We start from the raw sequence: 16,459 nt of genomic DNA, 5'->3' as shown, positions 1-16,459 counted from the left end.
AGAGATATTTCCCAAAAGCAGATATTCAGACAAGCATATGTAAAGGGCTCAGTCTCATGAGTCATCAGGAAAATGCAAATTAAAACCACAGTTAGGTATGCTAAACTCCCGCTAGAATGCTGAAATTAAAATATTTGACAGCACCAGTGTTGGTGTTAAAGGATGTGGAACAATTGCAACTCTCAAACATCACAGGTAAAGGGCATAATCAGTACAACTATTTCTGAAAGCTTTTCAGCAGTATTGGCATAAGGTCGAACAGATGCATACCTACGACCCAGCACTCCAGCAGAAAGGCACACATAAATTCGCCTCAAATCATATACGAGAAATGTTAATGGAGACATGATTTGTAATAATGCCAAATGAAAACAAACCAAAAGTCTATCAAGAGGAGAATACATAAATTGTGACATTCGCATAATTAAATCCTCGACATCAATGAAAACGAACTTCGTGCAGAAAAGTAGATAATCTCTAAAGCCAATGTTGAATGAAAAAAGCCAGACAAAAAAAGGGTAATTGCTTCTCTCCATACATTTTTCCAAAATATATGAAATTAATCAGTGTTTATAGAACTGATAGTTGTTTAGGGTTTTGGAGGTGTCACTTGGGAAGGTGGTAACGTTCTATTTTTTTTTGGCTGGTGGCTACGCGACAGCGCTCACCTTGTTAAAATGAATTGAGCTGTACACTTATGATTTGTGCACTTTTCTGAGTGTATTTTACAGTTTTTTTGAAGATGTATTTTTAAACTGTGACCTTGTAGTCAGGCCCTTTGTGACCATATTTCCTACACTAATGATGGTCATCACTGGTTGAGTACTCCCTATGAGCCAGCCACTAATGCTGGTCCTAGGTGCTTTATTCCAAGTGTTTTTATTTCATCCTTTGAGATGCGATTGCCGCCCTCATTGTATAGGGTTCATAGATGTGGAAGCTGGTGCTCAGAGAGGTTAAGTGACTTACTCATGGTCGTATAGTTGAAAGTAGCAGAACCTGACTTCAAAATTACACCTTTCCGATTCCACGACTCTGCCTCCTTTGTAGTCACTTGCCTTGGGCTTTTTGGGGGATCCGTTCAGCAGAGTGGCCTCCAACAACCAGATGAGAGTTTGGCAGGATACAGTCATTCTGCCTCGACTGTGAAAAGGCGGATGACTGTTTTCTCCACAGATGCCTCCTACTCCACTCTGCCCACCCTCGCCACAAGCTTGCAGTTTGTGGCGGCTGAGCCCTGGATCTGGGGAGGTGACCCTCTGCCTGGTGGTGTCTCTCTCCTACAGCTCTGAACATGCGGGGCAATCTGGGTGGAAAGAGCGCAGGTTTTGTTCAGGCTGACAGCCTAGTTGGAGTAAACCACTTAAGGACTCTGTCTCATTTTCCTCATTTGTCAAAAAGAGATTTCACTGTTTTTCAAGGTAAGAAATGAATTAATTCTCCTAGAACATGATGAGCATATAATCCATGTGAATCCTCTTTTTCCCCCTCTGGCCCCTGCTATATTAAATACATTTATTTCTCCCCCTCCCCCTACCCCCATACCCGTTCCTCCTCCTCCATCCCTCTCTGTGCCTCGGGAAGCTGGTCCCTGTGAGCTGTCTCATCAGGCTCCTTGCCCTCTGCTCTTGGGAAGGGCAGGAGATTAGAGGGAGGAGGAGGTCAGAGGATGTGCTCCCCCAGCTCGCTCCTTGTGAAATGGGCATCCATCGATGGCTCATTCCCTGGAGATGGACTCAGGCCGCTCTTTCCACACCTCCTCTCTCCCAGTTAGAAGACACTCTCCCTCGTACCACCTCTCTTTCTATCTCTTTCTATCCTCAGGCGTCTCCACTATCTTTATGGCTTTCCACGGCCTGTGGAAATCTTTCTGAATAGCCGCTCTCCTCCAATTCCTCAGTGCCCTCTCTTTCTTCCTCAGCAGGATCCCTACCCACCTAGCAGCCTGCTCTGTCATTTTCCCCTGAACGCGAGAAGCACCTTCTGCATGAGATAATTAGCTTGTCCAGACCACAAGTTGCTGACTGAGGAAGACTCATGTCTTGTGAGCGTCAGCCGTAAGGTAGCGGCAGAAGCTAAAGAAAGAGGCACAGAACACATGTAAAATTATCTCAGTACATAGACTCTTTGTTCCTCCAAATTCATGCATTTATTTTTTCCATAAAACATGGGGAAGCTGGGTCCTACTTTGGAAGCAAAGGGCTATTCCCCTAGGAAGCCCCTGAAGGTCTGGGCTTTTATGGAGTCTATGAGCCTCGCCCTCGTGCTACATCCTGAGGACTCATCAGGGCCTCTGACAGCTTCGAGGCTCTTCCTTCCCAGAGCCTGCTTCTTCTCGTCTGCATTTCATCCTGAGCGTGTCTGGAAGTCAGGCGCAGAGAGCACAGTGGCTGAACAGCCCATAGTCAAGTCATGCCTCTCCAGGTGAGCCAGGCTGCTTTTCATTTCCTTTCTGGGAACAATCAGAATTATTACCTGAGTGGGTCTCCGGAGCTGAGGTGAGGGCTGCTGGCGCTGTCAGCTCCCAGCGGGACGGGGATGGGGCACGTAGCAAACATTGCATCTAAGGGTGGAAGAGGAAATGATGTTATTTTCTGCCCTGCCAGGCAACTCTGCCTCCTGCCCAAGCTGGAAGGAAGTGTTCCGTATATGCACACCGTGGATGAGATGGTTGGCTCAACTCAGAGGCTGAGTGGTTCCCACCGAGAAGTGGGATGCTGTAGGTATGCGACCACCCCAAGAGATGCCATTTGTGCGAGTGTATTTGTGCAGGCACCTTACCTACATTATCACTGGTCCTCACAACAGCCCAGGACTCAGGACCCATTCCACAGGTGAGGGGGCACAACCGAGATGATAGCGATGACACTGAGGATACCCATCTGCTGAGTGACAGACCAGATTTTAAGCCGGATCTGTCTGATCCCTGGTTTGTACCTATTGTGTGACCACTAGGCAATACATTTAGCTCCACCCTAGTGCAGAAGAAAGGAATTTGACCTTCATGAAGCAAAGGTGAGCACAGCCTTGCTCATCAGAGCCAGCCCTGGCCTTGGGGAGGTTCTTTCTGTGCAAGTTCCACAAGAGGCTCAGATGTCAGAAGAGGGGAGCCTATACACTGGGAAGACTCCATTCTAGCTGTCATGGATCAGATCAGATAGCACCATAGCTTCATTCTCATCACCTCACATCCAAGATCACATGGCTAGAAAATCCAGAGCCAAAAGGAAAAAAGCTGGTCTCATTTCTTTTATGGACACTCAGCACTTGTCTAGCTTGAGGTCTAAGGGACACCAGTGCCTTCTTCCTGAACGTGCCACCCAGGAGCCAGACCCAGCAGAACAAAGCAAGTACAGGTGTGTCTCAGGTCTCAGGCCCTGTGCTGATGCTTGCAACGTGAAGCATGAAGACTGGGTCGTGAGTGTGCTTCACAGGCTCTGCACACGGACCGTGTGGACATCACATCCCTTCCCCACCGTGGGAGCACCACACTGAGCACCTCTGAGCCTCATTTTCCTCATTCGCTACCATGTCTGGTAATAGTATGGACAAACGAGATCCTGCAGGGAAGGCTCTGGCACCCAGTAAACACTCAGTGACTCCCAGCTATGGCATTCTCACCAAAGACAGAAATGTGTATTATTGTCATTAATATACAATTGAAGCAGTGAAACTCAAAGAAGTAAAAAACATGCTCAAGATGTCATGGCCAATATGTGACAAAAGTAGGATTCCAGCCCAGATTCAGCCAGTTTCAGTATCCACTCCTTTGCCTTGTCTGGCCCTCCTTCCCATGCACCAGGATTAGGGCATCAGCATCGCCCCATTGTCCCAGCATCTTGTGGGACTTCTCTGCCTATGGGTTGAAGCTCAGGGGGCCCTAGATGCAGTGAATTTCCCACACTTCCTCCTCTGGCCACTGTTCTGTGATGATTCTCCCCATCAGATGGGTACCAAAATGGGATTACACGTGGGTACCAAAACGGATTACACCTAAACACTGGTGTTGGGAGAGTGGGAGAGTGGGGCTTGCCTGACTCCTACCTCTTAAGGGCAGTGGCTTAGAGCTTTCGTAAGATAATTTTAAGACTATATTGGAAGATATGGACCCTGTTCCCGGAAAAATTCATCCACATGTAGTAACCTAGCAATATGGCAAACAATTCTGGAAGGTTCTCAGGCACCGCTGAGATCTATCCAGGGACTTTTGGGGAGGAATTCCTGCTCTGGGGGAGAATCCTAAAACTCTTTAGAGTACTAGAGCTTTCCTTGGCCTGATGCACAGTTTGCCTTGGGCAGAAGGAGAGGCTTTTTGGGGAGAGAAGGAAAAGAGACACCCTGGGAGATACAGCCCATCTTCCCAAATTCTGAGAGAATCTGGCAGACCCTGACGCCCTGCCTGGCTGAGGGAAGCTTCAGGGGAGCAGGCAGCTGGTCCAGACTCTGTGGTTAGGAGTGACCCTGTTAGCCCAGGCTAGCCACAGCCACTTCAGCAGTGCACAAGCAGATACTCACCAACATGCCCTGAGGCCACTGGAAAGGAGGCAGCAGATGTGGAGGCCGAGAGAGCTGGCAGGGCCGGTGCCACTGCGGCTTGGGACAGAGAAGGCCAGCGCTGGTCAAGTGGATGAGAGACAGCAGGAGTGCTCCCTGCCCGGGGAGAGCCAGCTGCTCTGACAGGAACAAGCGCTATGGAGTCAGACAGAGCAGGAGGTGCAAATCCCAGTACCATCACTTACCAGCTCTGGGACCGCGCCTTTTTGAGTCTCCTTTTCCCTTCCTATAAATCTTGAATGGTAATTTCTACGATACAGGGCTGGTCAAAGAATGAAGAAGCATGTGTATGTAAAGGGTATAGGCCCTGGAACACTACACCTGATCGGTAAACGGTCACTGACATGGATATGATAATGGGCGTCCTTGTTTGGAAACAATTAGGATGCCTTGGAGAATGCTCAAGACTTCTTTGCATATTTTGGGATTCTTGTTGAAAATCAGGAGGATTTCAGAGCAAGAGTTTGGTGACAGAGGACAGTTCTCTGTGCACACGCCTGGCCAGAGAGAGGCCACTTTGCAGGCGCTGTGCCTCCCTCCATGGTGGCTGCTTGCAGAGCATCACTTGGCCAGATGTTGCACTGAGACAGTGCACTGGGCAGGGCAGCCAAGGAGCAGCCTCTTTCCTCCTCTGGACTCTGTTTACCAGACTGATGAGCACAACTTCATCTGCTTGCATTGCCCATGTGCACTGCTGTGTGCTTTTAAATACTACATGTGTGTGCCTGAACTGGTGAGAGTGTGTATGGACCTCAGCGTCTGTCCACCCATGAGTGTGTATATATGCATACACATGCTTGTATATACTTCTTTTGTGCATTGATAAGTCTCAGTGCGTTGGTGAATATTTTATTCTCCTCCAAGCTTGGACACCTGGTTGCCCCTGGCAACCGTATGCTGGAACCTACCAACAACTGAGTGCTCCCTGAGACACATTTTGTCCCTCACCCTAGCGCCCCCTCTTTCAGATCCCGGCCATTGGCCATTGCAAATTTCTGTAGCAGGAGTTTTTCTTGTTGTGGGGAGAACCTCTCTTCTCCCTGGAGCTCAGCACCAATGTCAAGTTCAGAGATAAGAGAATGAAAGCTGGAGACAGGGTCTGAAAGGAGGAAGGGTCCTCCTTTGTAGGAGGTGACTGCTAGCTCTCCTGATTATCTGGAATATGTGCTTCTCTCATAAGTAGTCTCTCTGACTACATACTGTGGAGATGGAAAAAAAAAAACCAAACAATCATTAAAGTTATTGGCACAGGGAACTGTTACCTATCTGGAGTTTCCTGGTATAAAGGGCAAGAATAATAAGAATCAAACAAAATTTCATTTATTAAAAGCAACTAATGACGTGAAGTAAAATAATGTTTTAGACCTAGGAAATGTTACATTAGGAAGAGAAATGCTGTCCTTTTTTATTGCATCCGTAGCAAGGAAAGGTCAGTTAAAATTTTTGGAGCTTTTATCCAAACTTGCGTGGCCAAAGCTAGGAGCGTAAAACAAGGCTCTTGCTCAGACATAGATGTTAATTCATGAGCATGTACCTGTGGGAGTGAAGGGTGAGTTCCTCAAGACAGTTTACTGAAAGTGAAGGCAGGGGCCCATGGGTAAGCAACGCCTTAGTCTTGAAGCACAGTGTCACAGAGACACCCAAGGTCTCCATTCGACCTTGCCCATCCTGAGTGTTAAATGAGAAGGCACAGCCCAGAGGAGTCCAGCGTTCCTTCCACGTCATCACGGTCTTTATTCCCAGTGGTCTTTCTTCCTTGATGTGTCCTTGGTCTTCATTCAGTGCTTGAAAAGCCAAACTTAGTTATGGAATCAGTTCCACCTTGGCAAGAATTGGGGGAATTTAGAACTGAGGAACCAGGTAGCTTTTTCTTTAAAAACTGTAGCCCTTTGGGAGTCCTGCCCAGATCTTTCTGTCTGTTCGGATCATCTGGGAACGTCTGTTGGTTCTCAGTCTCCCCCTGGACCAGCCTTTGGAGCATGTCCCCAACATCAGAGAAGCCTCTCATTGTTGCAGGCGCAGACAAACAAGGAAGGGACATTCTCCTTTCAGTTCCTAGAAGCCGAGATCCTGAGACTGAAAACATCTTCTCAGGTCCCAGCCCTATTTGGCCCAAGGCTGACAGTGGAGCTGTTTCTCCCACAAAGGTCTAGAAGTCAGAGGGGAACCTTGTGAAACAAAAGGTGGGGCTGGGGAGCATATGAATGGGTGATCATGGGCCCAGAGAGATAACTGGGCGTATGGACATTCACTGAAGAATAGTACCCACAGACCCCCTGAGGGCCAAATATTGTGAAGCCAAGCTGAGGGTCCTCAAAGAATGACAGCCCCTTCACCCTGAGGCCCTAAGCACAGAGAAGCAACTTATCTGCCTCCAGAGTGAGTGTAGAGATGAGAGAAGAAAAAATTAGCTGACACTTAAAAAGGATGTTCATTCCACAAGGCTGTGGGAGCAGTTCTCTGTGTGGAATGGCCCAATTCTCTCCTAGGAGTTTTCTAAGAACTTGTGTTTTACAGGAAGTTGTTAGGTTAACCAAAAATTAGAATTTCTATTCAGCCTGTCTCTCATATCGCTCCCTGGTCGATGTAGGGGGAACTCTGGATACACACTGGGTGAGGAGGGCGTGACACCACCCCCAGGCAAATCTGAGACCCACCGGGTGACAGAAGTTTCACTCATGAGCGGCCACGCCAATGGGACCGAATTCAGCTCCCGGTCGCGGTGTGCCCAGGAACAAGCCCATAGCATTGCTTCACCCCAGAGAAGAAGAGGGTATGGAGCAAAGTCACGTTTTATTATTAAACAACTTTAATCCAAAGGCTGATTATTATTTGCAGCGTCTGAAGGCACAAAATATACCTAAAATGTATGGAATAGTCTAAACAGAGTTATAAATCCAAAGAGTAAAGCATGAAAAAAAAGATACATTCTGAGCTGACACAGAAATCTGAGCCTGGAAGATTTTTTTTTCCTGAAGAACTTGCTTGAATATCAATCATTTCCCCTCATGCCAAGGGTAGGAAATGTCAAAAGTAAGGTAAACATGGTGAAGACAAACACCATGAGGCGTCAACGTTTTTTGTAAGCAGAATACCTTTCCTTCGAGGTGTGCTTGCTCGCTCGCTCTCTCTCTTTCTCTCTCTCTCTCTCTCACACACATACACACCCACCCCCGCATCTCTCTCCTCTCTCTCACACCCATTCCAAGCAAAGCTGTCCAAGAAGACATCCGTCGTATACCCTAGAAGTTAGGTCATCTCAGGAAAAAAAAACAGACTTGGGTGTGGGATAAGGCAGTGACCCCAGAATTTGATTTAAAAAATAGAGAAATATATAGGAAAAAATTGACCATCCAAGGCAGGGCTCCCAAAGAGCTGATGGAAACGAAATGAAGCCTGCTCTTTCTCAAGGTATCCGGAGCCCATCTAGGCGTCACCAAGCGCGGGCGCCCAGCTCCTGGCTCCACAGGCTCTGATTGGAGAAATGTCAGTGGATTGCCTCGGTAACACTCATATCAGAGATAAATCACATAATTATAAACCCTGTCCTCCCCATGGTGCCTTTAGCTGACCACGTGATGCAGCCATTCCTTACTGCTCAATCATGTCACCTGGGACTTTAGGAAAGAAATCAATCCTGGGCTAGTTATCACCCTAATAAATACATCTCTGGAGCAACTCTACCAGGCTAGAGGAGAGGCAATCAATAGGACTTTTTATTTCTCCATGACCACAGACCCGGGCTCTCAGCTCCCTGATTACTGCTGGGGTTTGGGGCCGGGAGCCCCACTCCTCTCAGTGCTGAATGTGGGCTGTGTTCACCATTCCGGCAGGTTAACAGAGCAGAACTACTTTTGTCTTCAGAAGGAGGAAAGCTGAAGTGATACAGCTAGATTACTCAAATTTCTCTGCTCCTAGGGCTTCTTTATCTGGTTTTATAGTTCAATGGCCCCAGCAAGGGCAATGGAGGGAGGTGGGGCTGTCAGGTCGTGCTGGCCTTAAGAAGCAGTTTCCCCGCAAGCCCAGGGGTAGGCCTGGGAATCTCCGAGATTATATGATGCTCTCAGCCAGGAGGGCCCCTGCTAGGGCCTGGGTCATTGCTTGAGGGCTTCTGGTCAGGAGGAGTTGGCAAAGCAGGGAGTGAGGATTCTGGCCAGGTCTGGCCCTGTTTGGCAGATTGTCTGCAAGGATTAAGACCCAGAGACATCCTTTCAGTTTTTGGGCTACGTCCCTGTGGATGGGAGTTACTCCTCTTCACATCACACAAAGTTATGCTGTTCCTTCTCTAAGAGCCAAGGCTCCTTCCTACCCGAATGGACACAGCCCCTTTATCTATTCCTGCGCTCCACATCCCCTAGGGCACTAGTGCGCTCACCTGGGCTCCTCCCTCCTCTCTTCCAATAGGATGCTTTGATCACAATGCTTCTACCCGCTGCGTCAGTGACCACTTTTTCATCACTCACCTGGGACCACAGGTCCCAAACCCAAGGGAATATTCTCCATCTACCTGGCCTCTCCTCCTACCACCTCACCTGGTCCATATACCCGGCCTGGCATCTCCTTATCCCCATGGGCAAGGCCAAGCCCACCTCTGCCCAGCCTCCCCCGGGCAAGGATGGGGCCTGCCCTTCTCCTCTCAAATTCTGTCACTTGTTGATTCTTCCAATTAGGAAAAGAAAGCAAAAAAACAAGGCCAACAGGATGACCGTAGAGCATGTTAGCATCAAAGCGCTCAGGGACCGTCACCTCAGTATGGGCGCTTCTCTGAGGCCCACAGGACGCTGCAAACTGCAGTGGCACGCAGTGGGGTGACCAGCTTCTCCCAGATTGCCCACAACTGCCATGTCCCAGCAGCCTCCTCAGTCCCAGGCTGACGAGAACAGTTGATCACCCCACAGCACAGTGACCCAGGGGCCAGGTCAATGCTGGCGCAAGGCTCACCCTTTATTACTGAGAGGACTAAAAAGAAACAAGGGTCCAAGAGTGGAGGAACATGGCAGGAAACCATGGGACATGGCAGCAAGCAGCATTGGGGGCGCCTCTAAAGGGACTAGCTTGTCATCTTCCCCGCTCCCCCAGCAGGATGGGGGTCCTGACCTGTCACCCCTCCTGCCCTCAGAAAAGCCCAGGAACAGGGGGCTTCTTTGGCACTTCAGAATGATCACAAGTAATTTGCCTTTTTATTCATATAGAACAAAATTTACAAAGCCATTCATACAGTTTTTGTGTTTTTTTTTTACTGACTTCGAAAATTGGGAATATTCAAAATACACTTTTACCCCACTCCATTCTGTCATTATTTACATGTATGTACAAGAAAAATGAAAGAGTCCTTGTATGTGTGTGTGTGTGTGCGTGTGTGTGTGGTTGGTGTTGCTGTTTCCTCGTATTAAAAAGCTCTGCTGGTCGGGTGGGTGGAAGGGCAGCACGGTCAGATGGAGGTGCCGTGGGAGGTGTCCAAGGCCTCTGGGAGGACGCCTCCAGGCACGGGCTGGAAGGACATGGGGATGGGGGTCTTCACCGGGCTCTGGCGGAACAGTCCCCCGTTGGGCGACCTATGTTTGCACTGCATGGAGGGCATGGTGGCTGAGCTGCTCAGAGGCAGCGGCAGGCTGCTGCTGGGCCCTGACGACAGTGTCCGGCTGGTGCCATGGCTGCTTTGCTCCGGCAGAAAGGTGCTGACCGAGAGCTGGGTGTTCTGGTACTCCCGCGTCGGCTCCAAGGTCTGGCTGGGAGCCAGGCCCCCCATCTCCAGGGCCGAGAGCTCGATGGACGCTGCGGAAATCTGCTTGTGAGCAATGTCTTCATCCATTAGACTGTTCATGCGTCGATGGACCTGTTCCAGATTCACTTCTTTATCCTGGCGGGAAAGCACAGGGAGGTCAGGCTGAGCCCTAATGTGAGCCAAGGCTGGCTTTCTACAAACTCTGGGAGGCCTGGAGACCCCAGGCCTTTTCAGCCTGCTAGACAGTGGGTGAGCATGCCCCCATTTCTCCCTCCTCCCCTCAACTGCATGGCCAGCCCTCAGTTACCTGGGAAACCAGCAGCCTAGGACACCATCCCTAGGTAGCAAAGACCCAGCACACGGGCCTTGGCAGGATGGGCCCCTCCTCTCCACTCTGCTTAGAATTGCTGCCGTACCCAGAGCAACCCTTGGGAGAAGATGCTTTGAAGAACTGGCAGAGACAGAGGGAGAAGAAAAGAGTCCCATGGGAATAAAACGAAATGGTCCTTGAGCCCTTAATGTGCCCCCCATATTTGCCATTTAGACTTCACAGCGCTCCAAAGACTTGGCTTGACCATCCCCACCTTATACAAAAGGAGGCGTGGGTTCGGGAAGGTCAGTGACCTCCCCAGAATCACAGCACAGTGAACTGGAGGCAGCACTGGGAGCCTGGAGCAGAGAGTGAAGTCCTGCCTCATGCTGAGGCGTCTGTTGTCCCTGTGCAAAATCTCCAGGGAAGCCAGGAAGGAGGCAGGTCTGTGTCTGGAAGGCTCACGAGGCCTCTTTCCTGGATGATGAGGCGGGGGCATGAGGAAGGGACCTCCCAGGGCTCGGCTGACCTTCCTGGTATCATGAGGGCTTGAGGCTGCCGAGATGAGTGACCCTCACACCTGACTCTTTCTCCGTATGCTGAATGGCATCAAGGAAATGATTTTGTTTGTTCATTTACTTAAGAAAAAAAATAGAACACACATCATTCCTTTCAAATAACCTGATGTTTTGTCTGCAGTGTCAGAATAAATCAAGGAGGCAAAATTGCTTGAAATCTCCTTAAAGACCAAGAGGATGTCATCTACTTCTTTGTTTCCCCCCGGCGAGGAGGGACACATTCCAGGTGTCCATGAGTAGCCACCCCAGCTCCTTGACGAGGTGTTAGAAGTTGCCAACCTATTTTCAGGCAGCATGAGTGCCGACGTGCCAGGCAAGGTCATGCCTACTGCCTACGCTTCCCTGATGTCAAACTCCAAGAGAAATGGCATGTCAGAGATCAACTCAGAGCTGAACACCACAGGCTGTCTAATGTTGGCACCAGCATAGTAGACAGAGGGACCAGTCTGCTGCCCTCCTTGGAGGGTTGTTAGAAATATCATGAAATATAGAAGCCCTAAATGTGTTTGCAAAAAAAAAAAAAAAAACCAACAACAACAAAGAAGGAACCACACAAGTCTAAGTGCCTTTCATTGGCTGATTTGAGCTCCTATGGGGCTGGAGAGAGAAGGGTCCCCCCAGGAAGTGGGAACCCTAAATACCTGATGTGAGCCCCGCCTCACAAGAGTGTCCAACCATGGGGCTAACCCCCAAGAAGTCTCAACCCAGCATTTCTCAGGCAAGGAAGCTGCCTCTGTAAGTTGACTCCTTGCTCCTAACACCCTTTGGCATGGAGAATGCGGGGCCACTGCTCTCTCCACAGCTTTGTTGAGTTCATAAAACTGGCACACAGAGCCTGGCTTCTGGTGGGACCCCTGCTGTCTTTCCCAGAACCCTTCCCAGGACAAGAAAACTGACAACACTCATAAGACAATGAAGAATCCATTTCAGGGGCCAGCCAGGTGGTGTAGCAGTTAAGTTTGCATGCTTAGCTTCGGCGGCCTGGCGTACGCTGGTTCAGATCCTGGCCGCGGACCTACACAGTGCTCATCAAGCCATGCTGTGGTGGCATCCCACATAGAAGAACTAGAAGGATTTACAACTAGGATATACAACCATGTACTGGGGCTTTGGGGAGAAAAAAAAAAGAAAAGGAAGAGGAACATTGGCAATACGTGTTAGCTCAGGGCCAATCTTCCTCACAAAAAAATTGATTAAAAAAAAAAAGAAATGTGGGGAGGGAACTGGAAAGAACCTTAGGGAAAAAAAAAAGAATGCATTCCAGCCCAAGAGGAAACCTGAGAAGAAAGCCAACTGGTTTGAGGGAGGAGGAGACCATGGGGTATGGCTCAGTGTCTGGTGACAACATCAGAAATCCTTGTTACAGTCCCACGGGCAGAGCTAAGATTCCAGTGAACTGAAGCCCCACACAGCAGAGCTCAGCTCATGATGCTGGGAGGGAAGCTCTGAGTTGGGGACACCCCTGGGTGGCATGTGTCATGGGTGAAATTAGAAGAAGTAGCTGGAGAATACGAGGCCTTTACTTAGCCTGGCTAAACACGATGTGTGCACTGTCTTTCACTGACTCCTTCAACAACTGGCAAAATATATGACCAACCAACTTCAAGTTCTCATCTTAATTACCTTACAGCATGGTTGATCCACTTCTGCAGAACCTTGCTGTGTTTTATTTATCCGTCTTCTTTTTATTCTTGCATGTGAAACTATTTTTAATAGTATTTATAACTGCCATATGGGGCACTGGCTGTTTTCGGGCCACTGAGCATCAATTCTCCCTTTCCAAGAAGACCATAGTTTATTTGCTTTTGGGGAATTACTTATTTCCCACTAGATAACAGTTTGACAGGTGCCTTGTCCACCTGTAGCCAAGAGGCAGGACCATGACCCAAGCAGGGACAATAGGACAGAATCTGAATCCTGAACAAAGAGACTAAGAGACAGAAAATATTCAGCGTTCCATCCATTACAGCGGTAGTGCTCCACCAAACTTTCTATTCTGAGGCCATCCTCCTGGATCTTGCCTTCCAACCCTCTGGACAAGTCTTAACTCCTGCCCATCACCCAGCCTGCTTCTCCAGCCTCCTCAAGGCTGCTCTGAGCTCCTGATAAGCTTCTGATATAGCTCTTTCATCTGCATTAGCCAAGTCAGCGCCACAGCTCTGTTGGTAAATATGCATATCTACAGGCTACTTGCATTTCAAACTGTATGAAGGGTGCAAGACAGGTACCAGAGAGCCTGGAAGCTGGAGAAATTGAGAGTGAACTTCAGACACTTTTAGAGTTTAATAATGTAACCTTCTCTTTTCTTTGCAGCCAGCAAAGCTTGGAGAAGACTGGACGAGCCGATGCCCCTGCTTCTGCTCGCAGAGCCTAGAGTTTCCACGGAAGGAAAACTGATGACCATTGGTCCTGGGATCATTGGAAGAACTGGTGAGTTGCATAATCTTGCCTTTTCCTCCTTTCTATTTTCTTTTCAGGGCTTTAAGGATGATTTTGGGGATGGAAAGAAGTAAAGTTGAAGAGTAGACTAATTTGGAGGGGGAGGTGAGTGTCTTGGTCCCAGTAGGGTTCACTCTGGCTTCCGGCAGTTAGAAGAGAGAGCCTGGCCCTTTTTCTCAGAGTCAACTGAACACGGGGCCAGGACAAATATTCAGGGGATGCTCCACATTTTGCTGTGGTCTAGAGGTAGAGAAAGGAGAGCTTCCTGTCCAAGAAGGCCATAGGGAGGCAGAGACTTGAGAGTGGAGGTAGAGTGGAAGGAGCTCTCTCTACCAGATGCCAGGGAAACAAAACATAGGCAGAGCTCTGGGGGAAGACCAACCAACCAAAATCCTCTGAAGAAAAATGTGAGCCAGGGAGGTCTCTGAGAAGGGGTCCTTCCCCACTGAGGCACAGGGAAAGGAGGTTTGCGGGTGGCGCTAATAGAAGTGGTAGGCACAGGCACCGATCTAGCAGGATATGGCAGCTGTGAGCAGTTGATAAGGTAATATCAAAGCACTAGAATAAAGACCAGCCCAGAGTGTGGGAGTCGACGCAGCCCAGTTTCCCTAGAGTCAGTCTTTTTGGAGGAAAGAGCTTGAATAAATAGTTTCTTATATCCATATATTTTTTTTCTTGCCTCAAATTAAGGACAAAGGAAGCATTTCCAAGAAGGATTGCACAGCTGTGCAGTGGGTCTCAACTCCCGTTTGAGGTTACTCATTAACCTGCAACCTCTCCATCTCAGGACACAGAGAAAATGTCCACACTGATTAAACTTACTTCCCAGGGACACCTCCACACCCCAAATGGCAGTTGAGAAATTCATCCTCGCCACACCAGTGGGACCTCGCTCTGTTCAAGTTCTATTACTGTCTGTAGCCCCAACACAAGAACACACCCTGGAAGAACAGGGTGCCATCATGAGCTTCCTATATTGATTAATTAAGTTACCTGGTAAGAAAATGGGTAGAACGCAAGCAGATGCCTCCATAACCTCTCTGGAAAACAGACGCAGCCCCTTTCCTTCCGAGGCTCCTGATGTGTCCTCTAAGCTGCCTGCTTCTGCCGCTATTTGGGGACCAGAGATGCAGTGCAGAGAACTGGAGAAAAGCTCTTTGCTTGGAAGCTCTGGAAGCACTGTCTCCTTGGACCACCCGAGGTCACAGATTTAACACACACTAAGTCATGTCTGGTGGCCCGTGGCCAAGCAAAGAGGAGGCAGAAATAATCTGCCTGCTCAAGGTAAGAGGTAGGAGTGATTTGAATAATTATCTATATTTTAGACAAAATGGGGCATTCTATTATGTTATGCAAATTCAAATAATAGACTTTTTTATGTGAACTACATCAGTTTACATCCTCATTATCTCAAGGTTTCGGTGTTCAACCAGGTAATGACAGCTGTGGAGACAGACTTGGAAATTTGCTGCGCCTGCATTAATTTACTGGAGGTAACTGACCTAGCCAGACATCCCTAAATATGACATAAAATTCACTGACTGCATTTATCCATGAATCCAGCCAAATTCCAGCCCTGCATTTCTCACCTCCTATTAAACATAACGACAGATGCACCAACAGAGGTTACTAGGGACCCTCTCTGAGGCATTGTCTTGCTGAGAGATAAAGTTCTGTAATTAAGTCGCTGTTCACCAATGTGGAAATAATACAGTGTATTGGAAAGCAGTAATTAACCCAACTATCGTCTCTGTAACAGCCAGTTACACGTGGGACTCATTAGAACTGACTTTGTTTGGAGTCCAATGGCTCCTACTTTCAGTTGGGCAGGAATAAAATAGGGTGTGGGACTTCCCACCTGACTGGAATGCTTCTAGGAGGCGTTCTCTTGTTACCACTGGGACCAACTAGGTGGTAAGTGAGACCCAACAGCTAGGAGAAATGCCATCAACCTGATCTTCTTAAGTGTTGCTCCAAAGACTTGCCCCACCCCAAAGGGCTGGGCTGGGGGTCTGAGAGTAATGGTTGTGTAAGAGCAAAGAAGCTGAACGTTAAGTCAATGAAGTGGTCACAGGAGACAGTGCAGGGTTTCAGATCATCACGAGAAAAAGTTCTGATGGGCTCCATCGCAGATTTTGTAGGGGAGGGCAATGAGAAGAGAGAGTTCGTGAACACCTCCCATCACAAGTGGTCACAGTTTGTGTACATGGGGTGAAGAGACTTGCTCAAGTTGACACAATTCCACAGTAAGTGGAATGTCAGGATCAGAGTCCACATCTATCTGACTCTAAAACCTGACACCTTTTCCACTATTCCAGGCTGTGCGTTCCCAATTTCCTCTTGGAGGGATGGTGCAGCCCAGTTTTTTCATTTTTGGCAGGATATCAAAAGAACATGTGGAGCTTCTAGAAATTATAGTTGCCCAGATCTACCTAATATGACGCTTTGGGGGACAGAGCGCAAGCATCTGTATTTCTAAAAAGCTCCAGGATTAATCACCTCTGATGTGCAGACAGAATTGGAAGCCACTGATCCAAGTGCAGTGATTACACAACAATTTAACACTAATAACGTTTTCTTTACAGGAGCCCAGACTGGTTTATTCATTCAATAAACACTTCGGAGCTCCTACTACCTGATGGGCTAGTGTTCTTGGTAAAGTACCCGTCTTGGTCCCTGGCACATAGCAGGCGTTCAATAATTCAGTTTATTCATCACCCTTAACAAGAGGTTCCACTCATTCAGAGACTGGGCAAAGTGATGGGAAAGCAGGGGTGGGGAAGCGCCAGCAGACTTGAAGCAGAGACAGGCAAGTAAATCATGAGCGGCAATTCAGAGTCACACCCAGCAAGA

The 16,459-nt window shown here is 48.5% G+C and overlaps 1 protein-coding gene and 1 long non-coding RNA gene across 4 annotated transcripts in view; one reads left to right on the top strand and one right to left on the bottom strand.

Annotated features, from left to right (window-relative positions):
* Window positions 1-14,996, top strand: part of LOC111774991 (uncharacterized) — a 109,632-nt gene extending 94,636 nt beyond the window's left edge. The window contains exons 3-7 of the long non-coding RNA XR_011438142.1: window positions 1,287-1,421; window positions 1,925-2,424; window positions 2,607-2,723; window positions 13,481-13,597; window positions 14,297-14,996. This is a non-coding gene — a long non-coding RNA (uncharacterized lncRNA). The remainder of the gene's footprint in view (window positions 1-1,286; window positions 1,422-1,924; window positions 2,425-2,606; window positions 2,724-13,480; window positions 13,598-14,296) is intronic.
* GRID1 (glutamate ionotropic receptor delta type subunit 1) overlaps window positions 9,716-16,459 on the bottom strand; it is a 670,463-nt gene continuing 663,719 nt past the window's right edge. For all 3 annotated transcript variants that reach the window (XM_023648767.2, XM_023648771.2, XM_070265586.1), the window contains one exon: window positions 9,716-10,414. In XM_023648767.2, the coding sequence (XP_023504535.1) occupies window positions 9,986-10,414 (429 nt within the window). In that variant the 3' untranslated portion in view covers window positions 9,716-9,985. The remainder of the gene's footprint in view (window positions 10,415-16,459) is intronic.

This window comes from Equus caballus, chromosome 1 (genome assembly GCF_041296265.1).
Source record: "Equus caballus isolate H_3958 breed thoroughbred chromosome 1, TB-T2T, whole genome shotgun sequence".
Lineage (NCBI taxonomy): Eukaryota > Metazoa > Chordata > Mammalia > Perissodactyla > Equidae > Equus > Equus caballus.
The sequence above is the reverse complement of the archived record's forward strand: the minus strand, read 5'-3'. Positions and strand labels throughout refer to the sequence as shown.